The sequence below is a fragment of the Garra rufa genome, chromosome 1, assembly GCF_049309525.1.
Source record: "Garra rufa chromosome 1, GarRuf1.0, whole genome shotgun sequence".
Taxonomy (NCBI): Eukaryota; Metazoa; Chordata; class Actinopteri; order Cypriniformes; family Cyprinidae; genus Garra; species Garra rufa.
Window position 1 is genome coordinate 52702184 of NC_133361.1, and position 21212 is coordinate 52723395.

A 21212-nucleotide genomic window follows, 5' to 3' on the forward strand; every position below is an offset into this window, starting at 1 on the left:
AAATAAACAGAACTGAAAACTCGGTCAAAGATCCAGGGAACACAGAACATACCAAACACGAGACAATGCAGACATGAATGCAGAGTGAGTGGAGATGATACTTATAGTCCTGATAGTAATTGTGAACAGGTGTGGGTGATCAGTGCTGATGACAAGGACAGGTGGACAATCAAGGAAGTGCAGTGTAGGACAGCGACCTCAGGTGGCTGAGGGAAAATCCACAGCCCCGATCATGACAGCAATGCAGTCAAAAATCACACCGATATAACCTTTAAACCACCAAGAGTTTAAATATACCATCTCACACTCTTACTCCCCCCACACATAAAGGCAGAGTGAAATCAGATGTCTGATCTTGAGTTCTTAAATTTTCTTTTATTCATAGAGCTTTGTATATTGATGAAACTATCCATATTTCCCCAGAATGACTTGTTCTCTGTATATAAAAAGTTTTTAAGTGTTTGGAAGCTGCATTTTAAAGATAAGGAAATTACTGATTCCTTTTTTTACTGTTACTTTAATAAATCATCATGTCAACACCGTTCAAGATATCTCAAATTTAGCATCGTCAGTATCTTGGCATCATGTTGGCAAAGTATGGTGCGAATTCCATGATTTTTGTAGGACTAGTATGCATTAATTCACAGCTATATTTTTCCAAAAATTCACATTCAAATCAAAATAGCAGATTTCCTGTTGGTCGCAGCTAATGAATGTAAAACAGAAAGTTGTCCAGCTTGGTGAGAACAATATACATGCCGAGTTTGGGGTCTGTAGCTACAACTAACCCTCCAACTTTTGTCAAAAAGTGGCGCTTTAGAGCGCCTCCTCCACGTCCATTTATTAGCTATTGCCAGTCACTAATTATCACTAATGCTGATGTGTGTTGAGTTTCATGAAATTCTAAGTATATTAGGCGCAAAAACACAGGAAACAAATGTTAGTTTGACACATTGCCATGGCAACAGTATGTGATATATCAAGGATCCCTTCACAGATTCTCATTGGCAGTGTTTTGACATTATTCTGATGAAGTTTGAAGCAAGTCGAGTACAAATAAGAGGTTGATTTCAAAGAATTTTTAAAACACTTCCTGCTGCCAGTCTATAACTTTGACTCATAATACTAACATCTATGTGATTGGCATCTTACAACGAACAAACTGGTGAAGTTTCACCTAGACACTTCCTGTTTCTCATTTCTGCGGCCATATGTCCTAATGGCCGCAGATTCCAAGGTTTTTGAATTTTCAAGAGTTTTTAAGCACAATAAGGCCCCCCAAAACACCCGGAAGGTTGAAAAAAAAAATCCTGCGCTTTACTGGCTTGGGCCCTAAAAACTTCAAATACTGCAGATGCACTAATACTGGAAATGGTAACTGTAAAGTAATTTGTTAGATTACTGTGTTACTCCAAAATCATAATATATACTATTTACTGTGCCTTCGTAAAGTATTAAGGTCTCATATTTTTTTGTTACACATTTTGTTTTGTTACAGCCTTTTTAAAAAAAGGTTTGCTAGACATTGATACTGAAGGGCGTGTGACACTTGCTGTGTTTTTAGCCTCTGTACATGAGGACAATGAACACAAATACAATCACTAGAACTGCTCCAAAAGTCACTTCATGAGCATTTTACTGCTTCTTTTTAACAAAAACTATATCATATTATATACAAACAGAAACTTAAAGGTCTTCACAGCAACCAGTCAAATTAAATGTTTGGTTTAACTTGAAGAAATTGTGACAGAAATGTTATTTTTATGTAATGATAGTTCTACTACAAACTATAACATTATTAAATTACTTTCTGGGAAAAAAAAATTAACTAAATAATAATAATAATAATAATAATAATAATACATTTTAATAAAAATACTTAATTAGAGATGCTGTTGATTATTAAAATTAAAAATGAAAATATTAAAATGTATTCCAGAAAATGGATGGAAAACATAATAAAGACATAAAAAATAAAATTAATTAAAAAATAAAACTAAATTTGAGGAAAATAATTTCATAGGGCTTTAAAATGTGATTTGAAAAAAAAGTTTTAATAAATTGCTGTTAAATAAGTATGGTTTCATGCATTCAATTAATTAGACATACTTTTTGACTAATAACATTTTAAGCAAGCATTAAAACTGAATCTACAAAAATGAAAATGGGGGAAAAAAGGAATTTGGGAAAAATTTAATAATATTTAACAGCAACTTATTAAAATTAACATATAAGCCCTATAAAATGTTTTTTTTTTTCAAATTTTATTTGTTTTTATTTTATTATTTTTAGCAAATTCTTTTTTCTATTACTTTTCTGGATTCAAATGAGAAAATAATAACCAAGTTAAGCAAACATAAAAATACAGAAACTAAAATTACACACAATTTTTTTTAAAATGTATGATAAAAATTCTAAAATCTTTTCTTGTAAAATTTTAACATCGTCTTTAAAGTTGTCTAAATGAAGTTCTTAGCCATGCATATTACTAATCAAAAATTAAGTTTTGATATATTTACAGTAGGAAATTTACAAAATATCTTCATGGAACATGATCTTTACTAAGTATCCTAATGATTTTGGCATTAAAGAAAAATACCTCAGCATGGGCCAGAATTATAACATTAGTATATACCCGTTCCTAATAAACACATTTTCCCATAAATACTGTTTTTTCCCTTTTGTTTTTTTATATTGTTATTCATCATTATGAATTCAGTTGCAGGCTGAGCAGGAAGACAAAGATATGCAGGCAGGTTTACACAAGAGAGCAGAGAGATTGTAGTCTTAAATTTAACCACATACAGTCTGCAAAACCTCATCCCTCTGCCAGCATCACATTTTTGCTACTCTCTTTTCGACTTTCTCCTCTTTTTCATCAGTCTCGCGTCGTACCTGTCTCTCCTCCCACCTCCCAAAAGCGCCTGTCTCTCTCTTTGATATCTGATCAGCGATTCAGATGTGGGCTTGGTTGTTTGTGTTTGTCAGGAGGCAGAGAAACCGAGGCGAGTATACATGTGTCAACCAGCGGTTGCTTTGTCTCCCCGAGCTGACCCACATTTCTGGTGTCTCGTGGGGGAAGAGCACTTATCTCTAGCTCTGCACACTTTTAACAGATGAGCCTCTGCTAAAACACTGCACCGAGATGTGCTGACAGGAATAGAGCGCTCTCGCAGTTCACTCGCTTTCAGACAGACATTCTCAGTATTTATGAAGGTTGAATACTTACGGAAGAAGTCTTTCTTCACCAGGTTCTTTGCGCACAGAACTACAGAGAGAAAAGAGGGAAAAAAAAATGTTTAGACATTTTGGAATATAGATATTTGCATGTAAACTTGTAAATCACAACAGTGATTTGTGTTTTAAAATACAGTTTTGAGTCAGAATGCAATTTTTAAACTGCAATTTCTATTGTTTCTCTGTAAAAAAAATTATTTAAATCTTAAATTGTCTAATAACCCCCCCCCCACACACATAATATATATCTTTAATAAAGATATTATTTAAATACATTTTTATAATTATTTCACACCCCCTTGACAAACGTTTTTTTACTTATTTAATAAAAAATACTTATTTGTTAATATCTATACTAAAACAAAACAGCAATTTACCTTTGAGATAGGAATAATTAACCTAATTCAAGACATATGCCCTAAAAACAAATACTAAGCAATTTTGCTTATCAAATACATTTATTTTTCTTATGCATGTTAAAGAAAATGACTATTAAAATTATTTCCTCCAGTGCAAAAATGAGTTCATGTGGATTTAGGTCTCACACTGGCTGACACCACAGTGATACGTAGATATGTTTTTAATTTTCCAGCTCTGTATTTTAGGATCTCCGTGTGTTTAAACCGCTGGGAAAATGTTTAAATCCATAGCTTGGCTCTTACGGCGCTCAGCACTCCCAGATCAGGCTCACAATGTATTAGAGATGCAAAGTAAAAAAAAAAAAAAAAGCCTCTGATCCACATCCCACCGCTGGCCTACATTCAGCTTAATAACTCTTAGTTTAAAAAAAGAAAGAGAGCTAAACAAGATCTTCTGACTTTAAACTGGCTTGAGATGTCAGTTAACACAAGAAAATTCAGTTTAAACTTTAAAGCTTCCCCATAATACCACAGGCAACTCTGGGGAGATATTTATGCTTCCTTTGACATCTGTGAGAATGTCAGGAGGTCAAGGAAGAGTTACGAATAACAACAAAGCAGAAAAGCGTTCACGATTAAAATGATAAATTACTGAGGTTAACCGTTTGTGACAGACAAACCTTTCAAAATACTAATTTTTGTGTTTTAAACGTCTCATACACAATACTGGGAGAATTTGGAGACAATTACAATTGAAGCTGAACTGATTAGTCAACATTATCAACGATAAAAAATTGTCGACAACTATTTTGGTGTCAAGTAGTCATGGTTTGCAGAGATCAAAGTTTGACCTAGCATTTTTTGGATTATCAACCCTATAAGGTATTTTAAGAGTGAATAAAACAGTTAATCCAAAAATGACCCATTTTATCACTTTATCTTATCGCCTTTATTTTGTTTCTTATCCATAGGACCTACAAAAGGAGATGTGCCATTCAGTTACTTTGTCATATAGCTAATTAAACGGTGAGTAAGAGAGTTTCTTTGTGATCTCATTTTGTGTGGCAAAAATATTTGTATAAGTTAATTGTATAATAGTTGTAATTACATAATGACTCTCAAAAGCTGAAGTGATTACCTTTCTTTATTTGTAAGAATATGTATAACTCAATATTTGAACTAATTGCAAAAGATGAATAAATCAAAGGCTACTAATTAATCAGTGAAATAATTTTGTTAGATTAATTAGCCCTAATTACAATGAGAAATAAAAGATGCAAGAAGGGATGCTAAGGCGACAACAAATAAACAGCCATAATTAAAATTCTATTTTGTCCAAATAAATTAAAGAGAATACATTACAAAATACGATCATTCAAATGATCGTTTAAATGATAAAAGTGAATGTAGGCATCACAACATTATACTGAGTATGAAAAAATTCTATAATAAAGACTACATTTAACAGTGTTCAAAGACCTTAAGAGGGAATTAGATGGAAGAAAGTCAATTAAATATTCATTATTAACCAATATGTACGCAATATTGATCAATAAACTGCCTGGCAATAAACATCACTAATACAAAATGAAAGAAAGGAAGAAAACAAGGGCTGTCACTAAAAAATAATTTTAGTAATTGCGTAATAGGTCGATTATTCTGACGATGAATCGAGTAATCAGATAATTAAAATAAACTTTTTAAGGTAATAAAAATAGACCTAAGCAAACAATAGCCTTTAAAATTACTTTGGCTACATAATTGTAACGAGTCAATAATGATTCAAATAAAGTATCAAAAGCAAGTAATCATATGGGTTTACTGATAAAAAATTTTTGCCAATGGCCTGACGATATTTTTTACACTTTACTGCATGATCTAATCCTTGTTTAATATTGACTAAACAACTTTTAACTTAAATGTGCACTTAATCTTTAATATTTGGCCATTTCTTTATGACAAAAATGCTACAGCCACTGTAATTTCTTGAAAATGTGGCTATCAAATATGTAAACTTGTATAAAATGAGGATTTAAGGTTTTATAATCATGATAAAACAGTTGACAGAAAATGTACAGGTATAAAGGATGCCACTGAACCGAACAAAACTTGCATATTTTGCTAATTATTGCTGCTGAAAATGGTCAATTATTGTCATGTTTTGGGCTGTATTAATCGGTCAAACTGCAAAAACCATTTGGAGTACTACAGACTGCTAAAAGTTTTAACAAATTACGGAGAAGAGTGCAAAAAACTGTCTGATATCCAAGGTAAGGATCTTGACAACATTTGTGTTTATTCTTATTTCCAGTCAGGCAGGTGGAATATTACGCTAATATCTTAATTAACACTGCTCGTATGTATCTTTACCACCTATTATCTTTACTTTGTCAAAATATTGCACCCTTTCCTGCTCACGAAGTCATTCTCTATATGATTTATCAGCTGCCACATGTTTTTTCCATAACAACATATTCAACAGTACATTAAGCGTGCAATCCATGCTGTCGTTTACATCCGAGAATAGTCAATATGGTCGCGCATCCAGGTAACTGACCTAAAATGTGACGTACGTGCAAACTCTCTTTTATCAGTTTGCGTGGGTTTATAATTGATTTATCTTACAAATCTGATGAAATGATGCACATTGCGTTCCCAGATGAATGTTATGATAAATCCAAACTCACAACAATATGCAGAGATGGCGTTTGAGATGCTCCACACATGTAAATGACAGCTGTTTGTGTGGAGCAGCATTTACTGTGAATGCACATACAAAACCTACACACATGTAAATAATTGAAAGTGCATATATTAAACCTGCATCACATGTATTTATTTAACTGAATTGTAGTGTTTGTGAATACACAATAGCGTTATGCTTTGTGATTTTAAATGGGTTTAATATATCATTCAGCCTTGGAAAACGTCTAAAAATGCATTTCATTGATTCTCATCCGTGTAATGCAACACTTCTCAACACAAGTTAAATGCAAACAAGGATTTTTTTAAATAGAGTACTCGAATTGAATAGAAGAATCGTGGCAGCCCTAGCAGACAGGCTGCACCAGAAATGTGACGACAGGAATGAAGGGCGACTAGAGAGAACTGGAGGACAACATTTGAGGTATGCACACAAAAGCTACAGCAGTTCGCCCCTCCAGATGTAAGAGAGCTGAGATGGTAGGAATAACTGGAATGTGTGGAGGAGGTTAAAGGGCCGAGAAAATGTCCATGTGCAGGTGAGCTGCAGACTTTACTTAGCAAATCCAAACAGACACGGAAACACCCATACTGAGACGGCTATTGATTCTGTCTGCGGCACGACCACGGCTATTCTTCAACCCATGTGCACACACACATAAACATGTATAGATATAGATAGTCGATATACAACTTAAAAAAAACAGCTTTCAGAAATAAAAAGTATCAAAATTAATTCAAGCAAGTTTGTCAGAAGAAGCGAAGAGACTCATGTGAAGGGTTCGGACAGTTGCAGCAGGTGATGATAGCGACGGTCTGGATCCAAGTCTGGATGGCGAGAGAAAGAGGAGGGAGGGATCGGATAAAAAGGAAACATGCTTGCTTCGCAGTCGAGGAAAAATTTCTCTCTGCAAACATCCCTGGGAATGTTTAACGTTCCAGTGAAACCCACCTCATCATTCCACCATCTGGAATGTATCTCGCTCTCTCTCTGTGTGGAAGTCTCACTCTCTCTCACACACACTCAGCCTTCAACACCTCGTCTGCACTCAACTCTATTAATTATTGACATTAAGCAACAGTGTCTGCATTAGAGACTAATTCAAAGAACTAGTAACAGAGCAACTGAGAACAAGTGCAGAAAATGAGAGAAAACATTTGTAGCAACTGCACTTCTAATAGACTTAGGAGTGGACACTATACTTAAAGAAACTGCTGAATTTACTCTCAAGATGTAAATGGGTTTGTTTTGTCATCAGAACAGATTTGGAAAAAACTTAGCATTACATCGATTATTCACCAAGGGATTATCTGCAGAGAATGGGTGCCGTCAGAATTAGAGCTGATAAAAACATCACAATATCCACAAGTAATCCACACGACTACGATCCAACAGTTAACATCTTGTGAAGTGAAAGGCTGCATGTTGGTGAGAAACAAATCCATCATTAAGGCATTTTTAACTTTAAACCGTTGCTTCCAGCTAAAATACTCATCTCGTCTAAATCAGGAGAGAAATGTACAGAGATTAAGCACTGTTTACAAGAAAAAAATGATAGATTATGGACTCATGATGGATTTTTGTACTCAAACAACTTTTCCTCTCACAGCTTTTCACTTCATTTATGATGGACTGAAGTCGTGCGGATTACTTATGGATTACTGTGATGTTTTTATGCTGAGAAATTGATGTAATGCTAAATTTCTCCAAAGCAAATTTTCATTTTCGGCTGGAACTATTTCTTTAATTTGATGACAACAAGGCTGAGCAGAAGTACAGTACTTTTACCATCTTGTTTACATTATGCATGTTTTCTGATGTTTTCAGTCCACGTATAATGACATTTCTCAAAGTTTTTTTGACTGGTCAATCAATACTTATGTACACAACTAAAGGAAACCTTTCAAACAAACCTCAAAACCTCAAATAACTCACAGCCTAATTTTCATTAGCATTAAATCACAGTCAACATGCAGTGATTTTACTTCATAACCTGACTTCCAAAAGAAACAGGATGTTCAATAAGATTAAAATAGTGAATGCTAGTTAAAGGTAAACAGTTAAATAAGTAAAAAAAATTAATAAGAGATTGGTGATGTCACCTGTATGAAAAGTCATTTTTTTAAAAAGAGCAATCATTATTTGGAGTTTTTTGGAATAACTAAGTTTACAGCAAGGCCAGGACTGTGTGTTTAAAGAATTAGTTTGCTTTCAGCATAAAAAAATTCTGATAATTTACCCACCCCCATGTCATCCAAGATGATCATGTCTTTCTAAGCTTTTAAGGAAAACATTCCTGGATTGTTCTCCATATAAGTGGACTTCAATGGGGATCAACGGGTTGAAGGTCCAAATTGCAGTTTTTAATGTAGCTTAGAAGGGCTCTACTCGATCCCAGCTGAGGAATAAGGGTCTTGTCTAGCAAAACGTTCAGTCATTTTTCACAAAAAAAAAAAAAAAAAAAAAGTTATATACTTTTTAACCACAAATCTTGCATTAGTGTTGACTTCACGCATTAAGTAATCACGTCGAAAAACTTCTAGTCTTATCCTGTAACTTCTCCTCTAAATCGCCCAACAGCTTTGTAAACACTGGGTCAGTACGTCCAGGGTGCGAATTGTGAAAAAAAGCAGAAGGGGGATGCTTTTGAAAACTTTTTTCTCTCTCCATAGGTAGAGGTTCATTTTAGGCAAGTACCAGATAATGAGTGTCACGCCATGAAATGTTTGTAATTTGACGGAAACTGTCTAACATGATCACAATTTAATAAAACCATTTTAAGTTAGGTCTATTAATTGTAATGATTTCATTTCAAACAATGAATTAATTATATAGAGAAAGTGAGCAAAGTATTACCCAAGCCTTTTGAAACTGAATATCAGTAAACCACTGCGTCGCAAAATGATTCACTGTTTCGAAGCGCTCCAATTGACTCGGGAATCATTTGATTCAAAAAAGGAACTTCAAAGCGCATATGGCGAATCATTTGATTTAGAACAGTACTTTAAAGCATGTATAACAAATCATTTGATTCAAAACAGGACTTCAATCCATGTATCGCAAATCATTTGATTCAAAAAGGGACTTCAAAGTGCATATTGCAAATTATTTAATTAGGATCGGGACGTAGAAGTGGCTTTGCAGGATTTTTTTTAGAAAATGACCAATCATTTTGCTAGGTAAGACCCTTATTCCTTGGCTGGGATCATGTAGAGCCCTTTGAAGCTGCACTGAAACTGCAATTTGAACCTTCAACCCATTGATCCCCATTAAAGTCCACTATATGGAGAAAAATCCTGAAAACTTTCCCTCAAAAACGACTGAAAAAAAAAAAAAAAGACATGAACTTTGTGGATGACACTGGGGTGAGTAAATTATCAGGAAATTCTTATTCTGGAAGTGAACTTCTCCTTTAAATAAATATGTAAATAAACAAACACATCATCTCTTACTGACGTTATTCATTCATTTAAGAGGTTCCTAGATCAGGAACAGTGTCAAACTCCCTGAGTGAAAAGCACTCAAGCGGTTAACAAAACACACCATCAATCTCACAGCTGAGAAAGTCACAGTACTAGTTGATGAAGCACCATTCCTCGTGGTCCGCAGTGACAGATCAATATTTCTCTGCGATGTATAGTGAACCGGCAGCGTGTAATGCAGCCAATCTTCATTCCTGCGTATGAGTTTCATCAGGCTGGCTGTGAATCACTCGCAAAGTGAAATTCCGACGCATCTGTCCTTTGAACGACAGCATCTGCCGCACCACAGATATTCATTTATGAATGGAGTGATTCACGGCCACTAACACACACTTATCAATTCATCAAACGTAAAACATCAATGCGTGAGCTCATATAAATAGACACAACACCGCTGTACTGGCAGCGAACCGCAGATAAAGAACCTGGCTTAGATTCTGTTAAACGTTTATCTGCTTCCTGTCTCTAAAGCAAACTAAAAAAGGTTCGACTGGTTTCTGTGACGCTCTTAAACTTTGCAACACTAGTTTAGTACGTCAGATAACATCAGCTACTCGAAACCAATAAAACACAGAACACTTGACAGCAATGCTTTCCACACTGGGAGTCAGACACAAAGAAAAGATCGCTGTAGTGCTATAAAGTTTTAACAGTGAATGAAGAAAACTTTTTTTTTTTAAAAAGGAGGTAAAAAATAAATAAATTGCTTATCGTTTTTATTGGGGTTTGTTTGGCTTTGCAATACTGCCAAATATTTATTTCTAAGCTACAATTAATTTAGCCTAGGGCTGGACAATATATCGAACGATATTGTGAGGCGCGTTTAGTCAATGAAGCCGGTACTTTGATTAGTAGTAAATCTCCATCACATGCGTTCAGCTCAGGTTCCGCTGGAGCGGCAATTAATACACAGAGACGTAAATCTCTGACAAGCTACGCCATATCGAGCTCAATATTGCATTCGATATTCAGGTTTGCGGCACTTTCTGACAACGTTCAGTAAACTGTAAAACTGTTTACACTACAAGCCATTGTGTTAATAATTAAGAAAATACATTAAAATAATATGGTAATACACACCAGTTTACAATATCAAGCAGCAAACCCAGCTGTTTCGTACAGCTAAAAACAGCTGGAAGGGATGAGAACGGAAGCCAGACCCATAAAATTTACAAATGGCCGTGTCCACTCTTATAGGGCCCTATAAAATCAGTTTTATTTTTACCCCAAAATTTTATTTATCTCCAAATTCCATTTTTTTCTATTTTAATGGTTAAAAGTAAATACATGATTAAAAACAAGTCTAATTAACTGAAATTATGAAACTTTAACAGAAATTTATTAAAACATTTCTAAGGCCTTATGAAATAATTTTTCCCTTTTAAATTCCATTTTATTTACCTCAAAATTCAGCTTTTTGACATTTTAAATGTTCTGGATTCTGTTTTAATGGTTAAATAAAAATAAAAATAAACATAATTAACAAGCAATTCTAACTAACTGAAATCAGGAAACACAATTTAACAGCATTTTTTTAAACAAAAAGTACATTTTTAAGGTCCTATGAAATATGTTTTTTCCCCCTTCAAATTCCATTTTATTTAACCTCAAATTCTGTTTTTGCCATTTTAATTTTTCTGGATTATGTTTTAATGGTTAAATAAAATAAAATAAAATAAATCAATAAATCAATAAATAAAAAAGGAAGTCTAATTAAAAGAAATCAGGAAACGAACAATTTAACAGCAGTTTATTAAAAGTTTTAAGGCCCTAAGAAATAGTTATATTTTAGTTTTATCTTTACCAAATTCTGTATTTTTCACTAATTTTCTGGATTCCATTTTAATGGTTTCAATAAATTTTAATAATCAAAATAATGTCTAATTAATTTTATAAAGAATTTATTTATTATGAATTTCTTTCTTTTTTATAAATACGGTGTTATGTATTTACATTTTTCTAGTAAATAAAAACTGTTAAATACGGCTTAGAAATAATCTTTAAATAATAATTTTATTCGTAGTTGTACTACTATCATTGCATTAAGTAATATACTTCTGTCACATTTCCTTCAAGTTTAACTGAGCTTTTATTTTGACGGGTTGCTGTGAAGACCTTTACGTTTCTGTTTGTATATGATATGACGGTAGTTTTTAAACCATAAATGCACATGAAGTGACTCTCAGAGCATATCTAGAGATTGTGTTTGTGTTAATGTACTCATATTTAGACGTTAGAGGCTGAAGACACAGCGAGAGTCACATGTGCGATATTATATATAAAAAAAAAAAAATCACACAAATTAATATTTGTAAATAAACAAGTTAAAAGTAAACATTTATGAAATGACTTTAACCTAAATGCTGTAAAAAAAATGTTTTGCTCAAGTATAATACATGGACCAACAGTTATATTTGCTCTGCCAAACACCATTAAAAAACATTTTAAAAAATCCATTAAATTGATATATGCATGGAAATGCATTACAAAACACCATGAAGAGCTAACATGCAGTGATAAAATAGCAGTTTCTGGTTTCCCACAGTTCTTAGAGAGATGATTAGTGTACTCGATGTAACTGACTCACTGAATAAGACAAAAAAGCCATTTTCAGATGCATTTTCAACTTGGCAGGAGTCAGACAGCTCTGTTTGTTCTCCTTAGTCCAACTGTGGGTGGTTTTGTGCGAGTGTGTATTTGGCTCTAGAGGGCAAGATAGTAGCTAATTTAGGCTGTAGAAGCAAAATCTGAGGGTGACAGAGAGCAGTCTGATACCGGGAAAAGGAAGTGACACGGTCAGCACCAGCAGCCTTTGCTTCTGCCCTTATCAAGGAGTCTAGACAAGAGCCGGACAAAGAGGCCTCAACGTGCATCTGTGTCCGTCACAAACACCTTCTTTGCGTCAAGAATGGCAAGAAGATAAAGATAAGACACAGGAGAGACACAGGGAGTGAGAAAGCCCAGAAAGTAGGGTTGTGCCGATAGACGATAGTATCGTGTATCGACGATAGTCAGAGATATCGCCTGTGGCTGATGCCTTTGACGATAGTTAGACGATTATTATCCGTCAAAAAGGCGCCTAACTTTAGCGATGCAGCGCGGAGAGTCGGTTCTAGGATGCTTCAGAAACTTGCTGCGGTATAAACACAAGCAAAGAGAGTGGCTACGTCGCCTTAACGCGCCACAGACGTGTGCAGTGAAAACGGGTAACGCATGTTTCACACATACTCCGTCTGCAGTGCGTATGTGTTGCGTCCGTGCACCCACGGAGAGATTTTCATACAGCACGGTGTAGATAGATTAACTGATTCTAACGGGAGTGTTATATTATATTAGCATTGCACTGTCATTAGGATAACAGAGGTAGTAAAATGTGGTTCAGGCTGAATTAATTACCATATATCAGAATCGGTCTGTATAGTTGGCTAAGCATAAACATTCACCTCAGTAACATCTGTATGCGTTAATTAGAATTACGATGCGTTCAAATGGCGCTAAACATACGCACGTGAATTACACGGGCATCACTTCTCCACATTCTACAACGGTCAGACATAAAGCGATAACATTATCGCAATATGACAGGTAAAGAAAGATACACTCATTTACATTCATGCACGCACATTTACCACTCACTGAGGATAGCGGATAGCAGAGAATGAAACCGAAAGTAAGATCTCTCCGGCAGAACTATATCGTCAGCGCTCTGTACACGCACAACTTAGTCACATGCCCAATAGCAAGTCTACCTTTACAAAATGAATAAGGAATTTAGTACATAGATAATTAAATAAATCAGCACGATAGTATCGTGTATCGGCGATCTCTCAGGCTGACGATAGGACGATATGAAAATTGAGCATATCGCCCAACACTACCAGAAAGCATTGATGAAACGAAGACAGGGAAACAAACAGTGTGAAAATAGCAAAGAGCCGCTCGTCTGCAGAGTCTCGAAGGACTTCTGGAAAAGTAACGGCTTTCTAAGGGGCTTCGTTCCCACAGAAGACGAGCTTCCAGCTCTACAGGATGCATACATTATCATTCCCATGACACGTGGCCCTTTTCTTCCATTCTGCTTTTCTTTTTCTGTGTCACGTTCATGCATTCTTCTTCTGTGAATCACAGGCGGACTCTGTAAGTGGCGAAAGGCCTGCTTTTCTGATGTTTTATCATCTTTCAAGTAGTCTTAAAATGAGACAAAACCAACCGTGAAAGGGAAAACCAAGCAGCAGTCTAGATACAAAACCATCATTTGAAACAGTTCCTATGTCCATGTTCCTCCTTGTCTAAACCATTTAAACAAGTGAAAAACAGGACGTTCTCAACGGTTTTGACTTTAACCCAGATAGCAAGTCGTCAGGCAGAGCGGGAGCTCAAAATAGCATTGAAGTTTAGATGCTATCGCTCTTCGTGTCTAGTGTGGCGGACGCCTCGTGAATGACTAGGCAATTTCCTGACAAGTCAATCACGACTTTCTTTGGAAAAAGAAGACAATATGGTTGATCACATGTACAAGCACATCAATATTTTATTGGTCGTACTGGGAGTCTTGTGTCACGCTTTCCATGAATACACGTGCAAAAACAAGAGAAGAAAAGAAAGGTGGATATGATTGGACCCGTCGCTTGAGTAAAAAGACAAATACTAGCTGTCAAAAACACTTTTGTACACCGACATAACACACCTTGCACGCCAACTCAGGCACAATGGTCATTGTTTTCGGCTAATCCTGATTCCCAGACGTTTGCGAAGAGAATCCGCCATACTACAATCCAGCAAATCCCATCTTTCCTTTCAGAAGTGCTCCCCAAAGGTTTGCAAAGCTCAACTGCTAACAAGCTCGACTGGTTTAGTGTGATGTAAGATTGTCCTTAAAGTCTGTTTGATGAAAAACACCACTTCCATCAATTGCAGGGACAAAAAGATGGACAGTCTCCAATGAGAAACTGGAAGGCTTGATGTATTTTCTTGTCTACCATGCTATGGCGGTGTCAAATTACGCCCAAGTCATCAAACTCGAGCATAATTCCCATCCAAACATCACCGATGGACTGGAAAAAAGTCTTTTCTTAAAGACGTTGATACATGGGAAAGTGCACAAGGAATTGTGGGAAGATTTGGGGGTTGACAAAAATGGGGTTAGTGGTTAAAATAATAGGAAGCTGCATCATGGTACACAACACTGGAGAGGAAGTGGGGGTGTGAGAGAGAAGGAGCTGAAAAACCAAATGTTATTTGGATAATTAATACTTTGGGGTACAATCTAAATCTGAGATTGTTTCTGAGAAAAAAGGCTGAAGTACATGGGCCTCAATGCGGTAAAACAGTAGGGCCCTATGATTTCCACGATGCGGAAAGGGCGGACAGAATCTTGGAATTCAGTCATGAACACGGAATTTACTGTAGAACACGGAATGTCATGGAATTTGGCAAATTTTGGAAACATAAACATATCGTATACAAATAGAAATGTAAAGGTCTTCACAGCAACCCGTCAAAATAAATGTTTAACTTGAAAGAATTGTGACAGAAATACATTACTTGATGTAATGATAGTACTACTTCTAATAAAATTCTTATTGAAACATAATTTGGGATATTTAGCAGAAAAAAAAATTATTAACCAGAATTTAGTAGTATTTCTGAAAAAAATTAAAAATTAAATAAATAAATAAAATAATATAAAATTAATTAATTTGATTATTGTTGATTATTTGCTTTTGATTATTGAAGTGTAATGAAACCATTAAAATGGAATCCAGAAAATTTATGAAAACAGAATTTGGTAAAAAATAAAACATTTCATTGGGCTTTAAAATGTATTTTTGTTAAACTTTTAATAAATTGCTGTTAAATATTGTAAGCTGTATTATTTAAAAATTAATTAGACATGCTTTTTGAATAATAAAATTTAATTTAACCTTTAAAACAGTGTAGAATAATTCAACAGGGGGGAAAAAACTAAATCCAGAAAAATCAAAATGGAAAAGAAAATTAGTGGAACCCCAAATTCTTTTTAAATATATTTTTTCTTTTATATACATTTATATATATATACACTACCAGTCAAACGTTTTTGAAAATGAAGATATTTAATGTTTTTTAAAGTCAGTATATAATATTTTCTATAATAAATTATAGAAATTAATACTTTTATTTAGCAAGGATGCTTTAAATTGATCAAAAGTGATGATAAAGACATTTATAATGTTACAAAAGATATCTATTTCAGACAAAAATGCTGTCTTTCTGAACTTTCTATTCATCAAAGAAACCTGAAAAAAAAATCTACTTGGCTGTTTTCAACATAATAATAATAAATGCTTTCTGAGCAGCAAATCAGTATATCAGAATAGTTTTTGAAGGATCATGACTGAAGTAATGATGCTAAAAATTCAGCTTTAAATCACAGAAATGAATTACATTTTAAAATCTATTCAAATAGAAAACAGTTATTTTGAATAGTAAAAATATTTCAATATTTTGCTGTACTTTGGCTCAAACAAATGCAGGCTTGGTGAGCAGAAGAGACTTCTTTAAAAAACATTAAAAATCGTACTATAAAAAACAAACAACACATTACACAGTATATACATTTGTGTTTGTGTGTCACTACCATACAGATCGCCTCGAAGCTAACAAACATGGACTAAAAGCCACATAGCTCCTATTTTGTTTTCACAGGGTCTTTGGGGGTGGAACAAAATGGTCGTCTGACCATTGCCTTGCTTTACTGAGTTCATCCACGACTTTCTGAATGTATAATTCAGTCGCTCCAAACAGGCTGAGGCATCTTGCTGGAATGCAGGCCTCCTTCCTCCTCGTCCCTATCTCTCTCTATTACTGCTTCCCCTCGCACTATCTGCGGACCGGCCCAGCCTTGCCCAGCCCGTCTGCAGCCATGTTTTGTCTCCAGCTCTAGGGCCACATGCTCTTGTTCGCAGCATTGTTCGTCTGTAAACAAAAGGCTTCCTTTCTCTCCGCCACTCCTTCCTACTTCGCTTCTTAAAACAGTACGGGAAAGACGACGGAGGAAAGGAGAGAAGGGTGGAGAGGTCGCCTCGGTGTTAGTGGAGAGCTAGGTGTAATCTCGAATTCGCTTCCTGTTAGCGCACTCTCCGGTTTCCCCCCTTTCGTGATTTTCGTGGGCAGGGAAGGATTTAGTTTTACTTTCTCACTCACCGGATTGGTATCTCATTCATTAGGGCCGCTTCTTGGCATCCTGTTTGGCTGGGCTCACATCTGAGTCAAGATGTGCGCTTATCAACGGAGAACTCGGTGACCAATCGAGATACTGCGAACATAAGTGCTACAGGAGGTGCAAAGACATTATCGGATTGGATCGTAGCTCTGGAATCCATTTTCCGCCGCCGTCTTTACAATGCCAAAGGTCAGTCTCTTAGTCAGAGGTCTGAGAGACCACTTAGTCACAAATTGAACGCCACAGAAGATTGAAAGAAAACACAGGAGGCTTGAGGACCATCAGAGGCTATCCTTGAATTCCTCTGTGGTTTCCATCTCAGACTGTGAATCATTTCTTTCAGATTGCAAATCAAAGGACTGGTTTACACTTGCTTGAGAACATTTTCACCTTTAGTAAATAATTCACCTGGTGGAAGCACATTTACCTTTGACAAGTCAATCAAAACTTTCATTTACTGACAGAGTGACCAAAAAGCAGAAACAACATAAAATGTGGAATCAAAATGACAAATTACAGGCACAAATAGGTTGACTGTAACACCATAACCTTCCTGCAATGCTTTAAATCACCAGAGCCACTGCAAAAATAAACTAATCATAAAAGAAAATACTTTTTATTAGTCATAAATGAAAGTTTGCTATTTGAATTGAACGTGGCAAGATGAATGACACTGTTTTCAACCGAGATGACCAAGCGAAATGTAGAACCAGTGTGTGACTTAGTGAATCAGCTCTGATTAGTGAATCAAAAACATGTAGCACAATCACAGTAGTCCAATTCATGAAAAAAAAGAACCTAATGAACCATTTTTGTCTAGCATTCGATAAAGCACATGAGCTGGTAGGGCCCTTTGAAATCAGTTTTATTTTTTCCCCAAATTCGGTTTTATTTTTTTCCAAATTCTGTTTTTCCGATTTCATTTGTCTGGATTCGTTTTTTTTCCCATTTTTATTTTTCTAGACTCTTTTTTTCCCTTTTTAATAGTTAAATAAAATTGTATTAATACAATTTTTCTCACCTTTGTATGTTTTATTGTTACTGAATTCTAAATTATTATATAGTCTAATTATTTGAACGTATTAAAAACAACTTTTATTTATTCTTAAAATAGCTTTGTGAATTTTTTTTTTTTCAAAAATCATGTGTTGTGTTATTTACATTTTTCTGGTTATCAAATAAAATGTATTTAATTTTTCTTTAATGAAGTAAAGGGGATTTACTATTAAAATTAAAACATGAAAGAAATAATGTGTGACTATTTCTTTAAAAAAAAAATGTTTTATTAATTTTTCAACAGTGGTAGTAGTATTACATACTAGTGTTGTCAAAAGTCCCGGTACTTCGGTACCAAGTCGGTACTAAAAAAATTAAAACGTTACGGTACCAGGTTTTCTTAAGTACCGGTGGTACCGACTATCCGGTCAACCCGGTTCTTGATACGCTATACAAAAGGTGCGCTCTCACGCACTGCACAGTTGCGCTCTATTCAGCGGTGCTGCTGATGCCGCGGCTCTGACTCCACTTGTTGACAAAGAAGAGCCAGGCTTGCTCCAAATAGTTTGGATTTGCGGCTGAACAAGGCGAATATCATAGATCATCAAAAAACTATTTGCAAAAGATGTCGTCTAGGTTCTCTCGAAAGGAGGAAACATCAAACTTAAAACACCTCAAAGATCGACTCCGGGATCAAATGAAAGAGTTCAAGTAAGGTAAGTTTCATTTTAATTTCATATTTAGAGCATTATTGCATATTTTAATTTGAATGTCAGACTGAAATAAACATCACCGTTTGTGTAGTGAATCGTTAGCATAAGCGCGGCTAACGCTAATTATGCTGGGCCTTAGAATGAATTTGAACCAACGCTCCTATAACTTTTGTTAAGAGTAAAAAAAAAAAAATAATGACATGATGTATTTACTATTTTTTACACAAATGACATGTGTATCCAAAATATATGTGTTAGAGAATGTACAAATGTATGTATAGTTAACAATGTCTATGTCCTTAATATTCGTCTGTCAAAAAACGTTTTAGGTTTATTCTTGACTGGATAAATATGAATGCAGTTTGGATTGAATAAAAGTACAATCAAATAAAACACGTTTTATCCCCTGTTTAGTTTGGTAATACTTTAAAATAAGATCAAATTCATGCATCATCTAACATAAACTTAAAGTAAGTGAAACATATTTTTACAACATTAATTCATGTTTGTGAATGTTATTTAATACAAAAAGACATGATCATGTTTGTTCATGTTTAACAGATTAATATGATTTTATGCATTAGTAAATGTTGAAATTAGCCTAACCTCACTAAGAATAATTGCCATGTAATGTTAACTACTGTTTATTGTTAGGCAATGTTAACTAACAAATGAAAATTGTAAAGTGTTTTTAATACTGCAGTTTTCATCTGTGATAGACACTTGTCTTAATATATGTAATCTTATCTTAATTTATTATAACAGCTGAGGTTAGTTTTTTACTGAAAATTCATATTTTGCTGGTGTCAATGATCTAATGTTGCATCTGGTCAGACTTAGGCCATGGCTTTACTTAAGTATATTATATTTCTTTTTACAGTTGCAGATTAAGGAAGATCATGAAAGACCCCAGCGAACTACAAAACAGACAACAGTGCAGATGTTTTTCAGCAACAGCAGCAGAAATATGACAAAAAGTTTTGGGTGAAGCTTGTTTACATTTTTTATGCCTGTAATTTATTTAGATGTTATTTCATTACTAAAATGTTTACAAATACTTTTTTAACCTGTGAAAAAACTTTTAACAAAATTTTACATTAGTATAAAGAATGGCACTGTTTTTTGTACATTTTATTTTTTTTATTAATAAAAAATAGTGTGTTGCTCAATTAATATGTTATTGTGTTTTGCTTTGGTACCGAAATTGGTACCGAGAACCGTGGATTTTCAATGGTATTGGTACCGAATACTGAAATTTTGGTACCGTGACAACACTATTACATACATTCTAAATAATAGTAAGATATTTCTGGCAGATATATCTTCAAGTTAAACCAAACTTTTATTTTGACGGGTTACTGTGAATACCTGTAACTGACGCTGGTTGTGGCTAGAGGGAATACAGCTATCTAGTACTAGATACTAGTCCATATCGCAATTTGATTTGATTTGATGACATACTTTTAATTATTTCTTCGAAACTTTGACAAATTCTGTGACAATTCCGCGTTAAACAATAAATTCCATTTTTATGACTGGATTTCGCAATTCTGTCCACATTTTCTGCATCACATAAATCACAAGGCCCTAAGTTGGTTACACGCTTTATGCATGTAGGTTACATACGTAACATAGCGGCTCCGTTCGCATTAAATGCTGCTCCACACAAACAAGTTATCATTTACATGTGTGGAGCTTCTTAAACTCCATCTCTGCATATTACTGTGAGTTTTGGGTTTATTATAATGTTCATCTGGGAACCAAACATGTGCCATTTCATAGGATTTGTGAATCAAGGTGAATCATTAATAAACCTACGCAATTATCTTTCTAAACATCTTTGTGATTCCAAAATAAAAGTTTAAACCCTCTGAGTTTGCATGTTTTGATGTCCACATATTTACGAAATTACAGTGGCTGCAACATTTGTCATAAAGAAATGGCCAAATATTAAAAATTAAGTGGACATTTGAATTAAATGTCATTTAGTCAACATTAAACAAGGATTAGATTGCGCTGTTAAGTGTAAAGTTCGCTTGTGCATTGCACTAGAAATCATCTTGCACTATGCACTGCTTCCCCCCAAAATATCTGCTTTGGACAAATTCTTGTACAGTCTTAGTTTATGAGTATATATAGTCAACTATTTATAGTATATGTATTGTCAGATGGTTAACTGTTGTATAGGTTTAGAACTGTTTTTCCTATACTTGTATTGTTGCATGTCTATATCTGTTTAGCTGTCCACATGTAGCAGAATGACAATAAAGCTTGACTCGACTCAACTTGACTTGTATATAATGCAGAATGTACATCAGCTCTATTGTTTATAATACATTATGCATTTTAACCGTTTTGTTCAATAAAACCATACGATTACTTTTTTGATTCTTTATTTGCACTAAACAAATTATTGCTTCATTGCCATTATATGCTTTAGGTAATTTTAAAGGCTATTGCTCACTTAGATCTATTTTTATGTTTCAATTTATAATTATCCGATTCATCAGAATAATC

At 34.6% G+C, this 21212-nt stretch overlaps 1 protein-coding gene across 1 annotated transcript in view; it reads right to left on the reverse strand.

Annotated features, from left to right (window-relative positions):
• Nucleotides 1-21212, reverse strand: part of smurf2 (SMAD specific E3 ubiquitin protein ligase 2) — an 87148-nt gene that overhangs the window by 53094 nt on the left and 12842 nt on the right. Inside the window, exon 2 of the mRNA XM_073833547.1 lies at nucleotides 3230-3268. Coding sequence (XP_073689648.1) covers nucleotides 3230-3268 — 39 coding nt within the window. The remainder of the gene's footprint in view (nucleotides 1-3229; nucleotides 3269-21212) is intronic.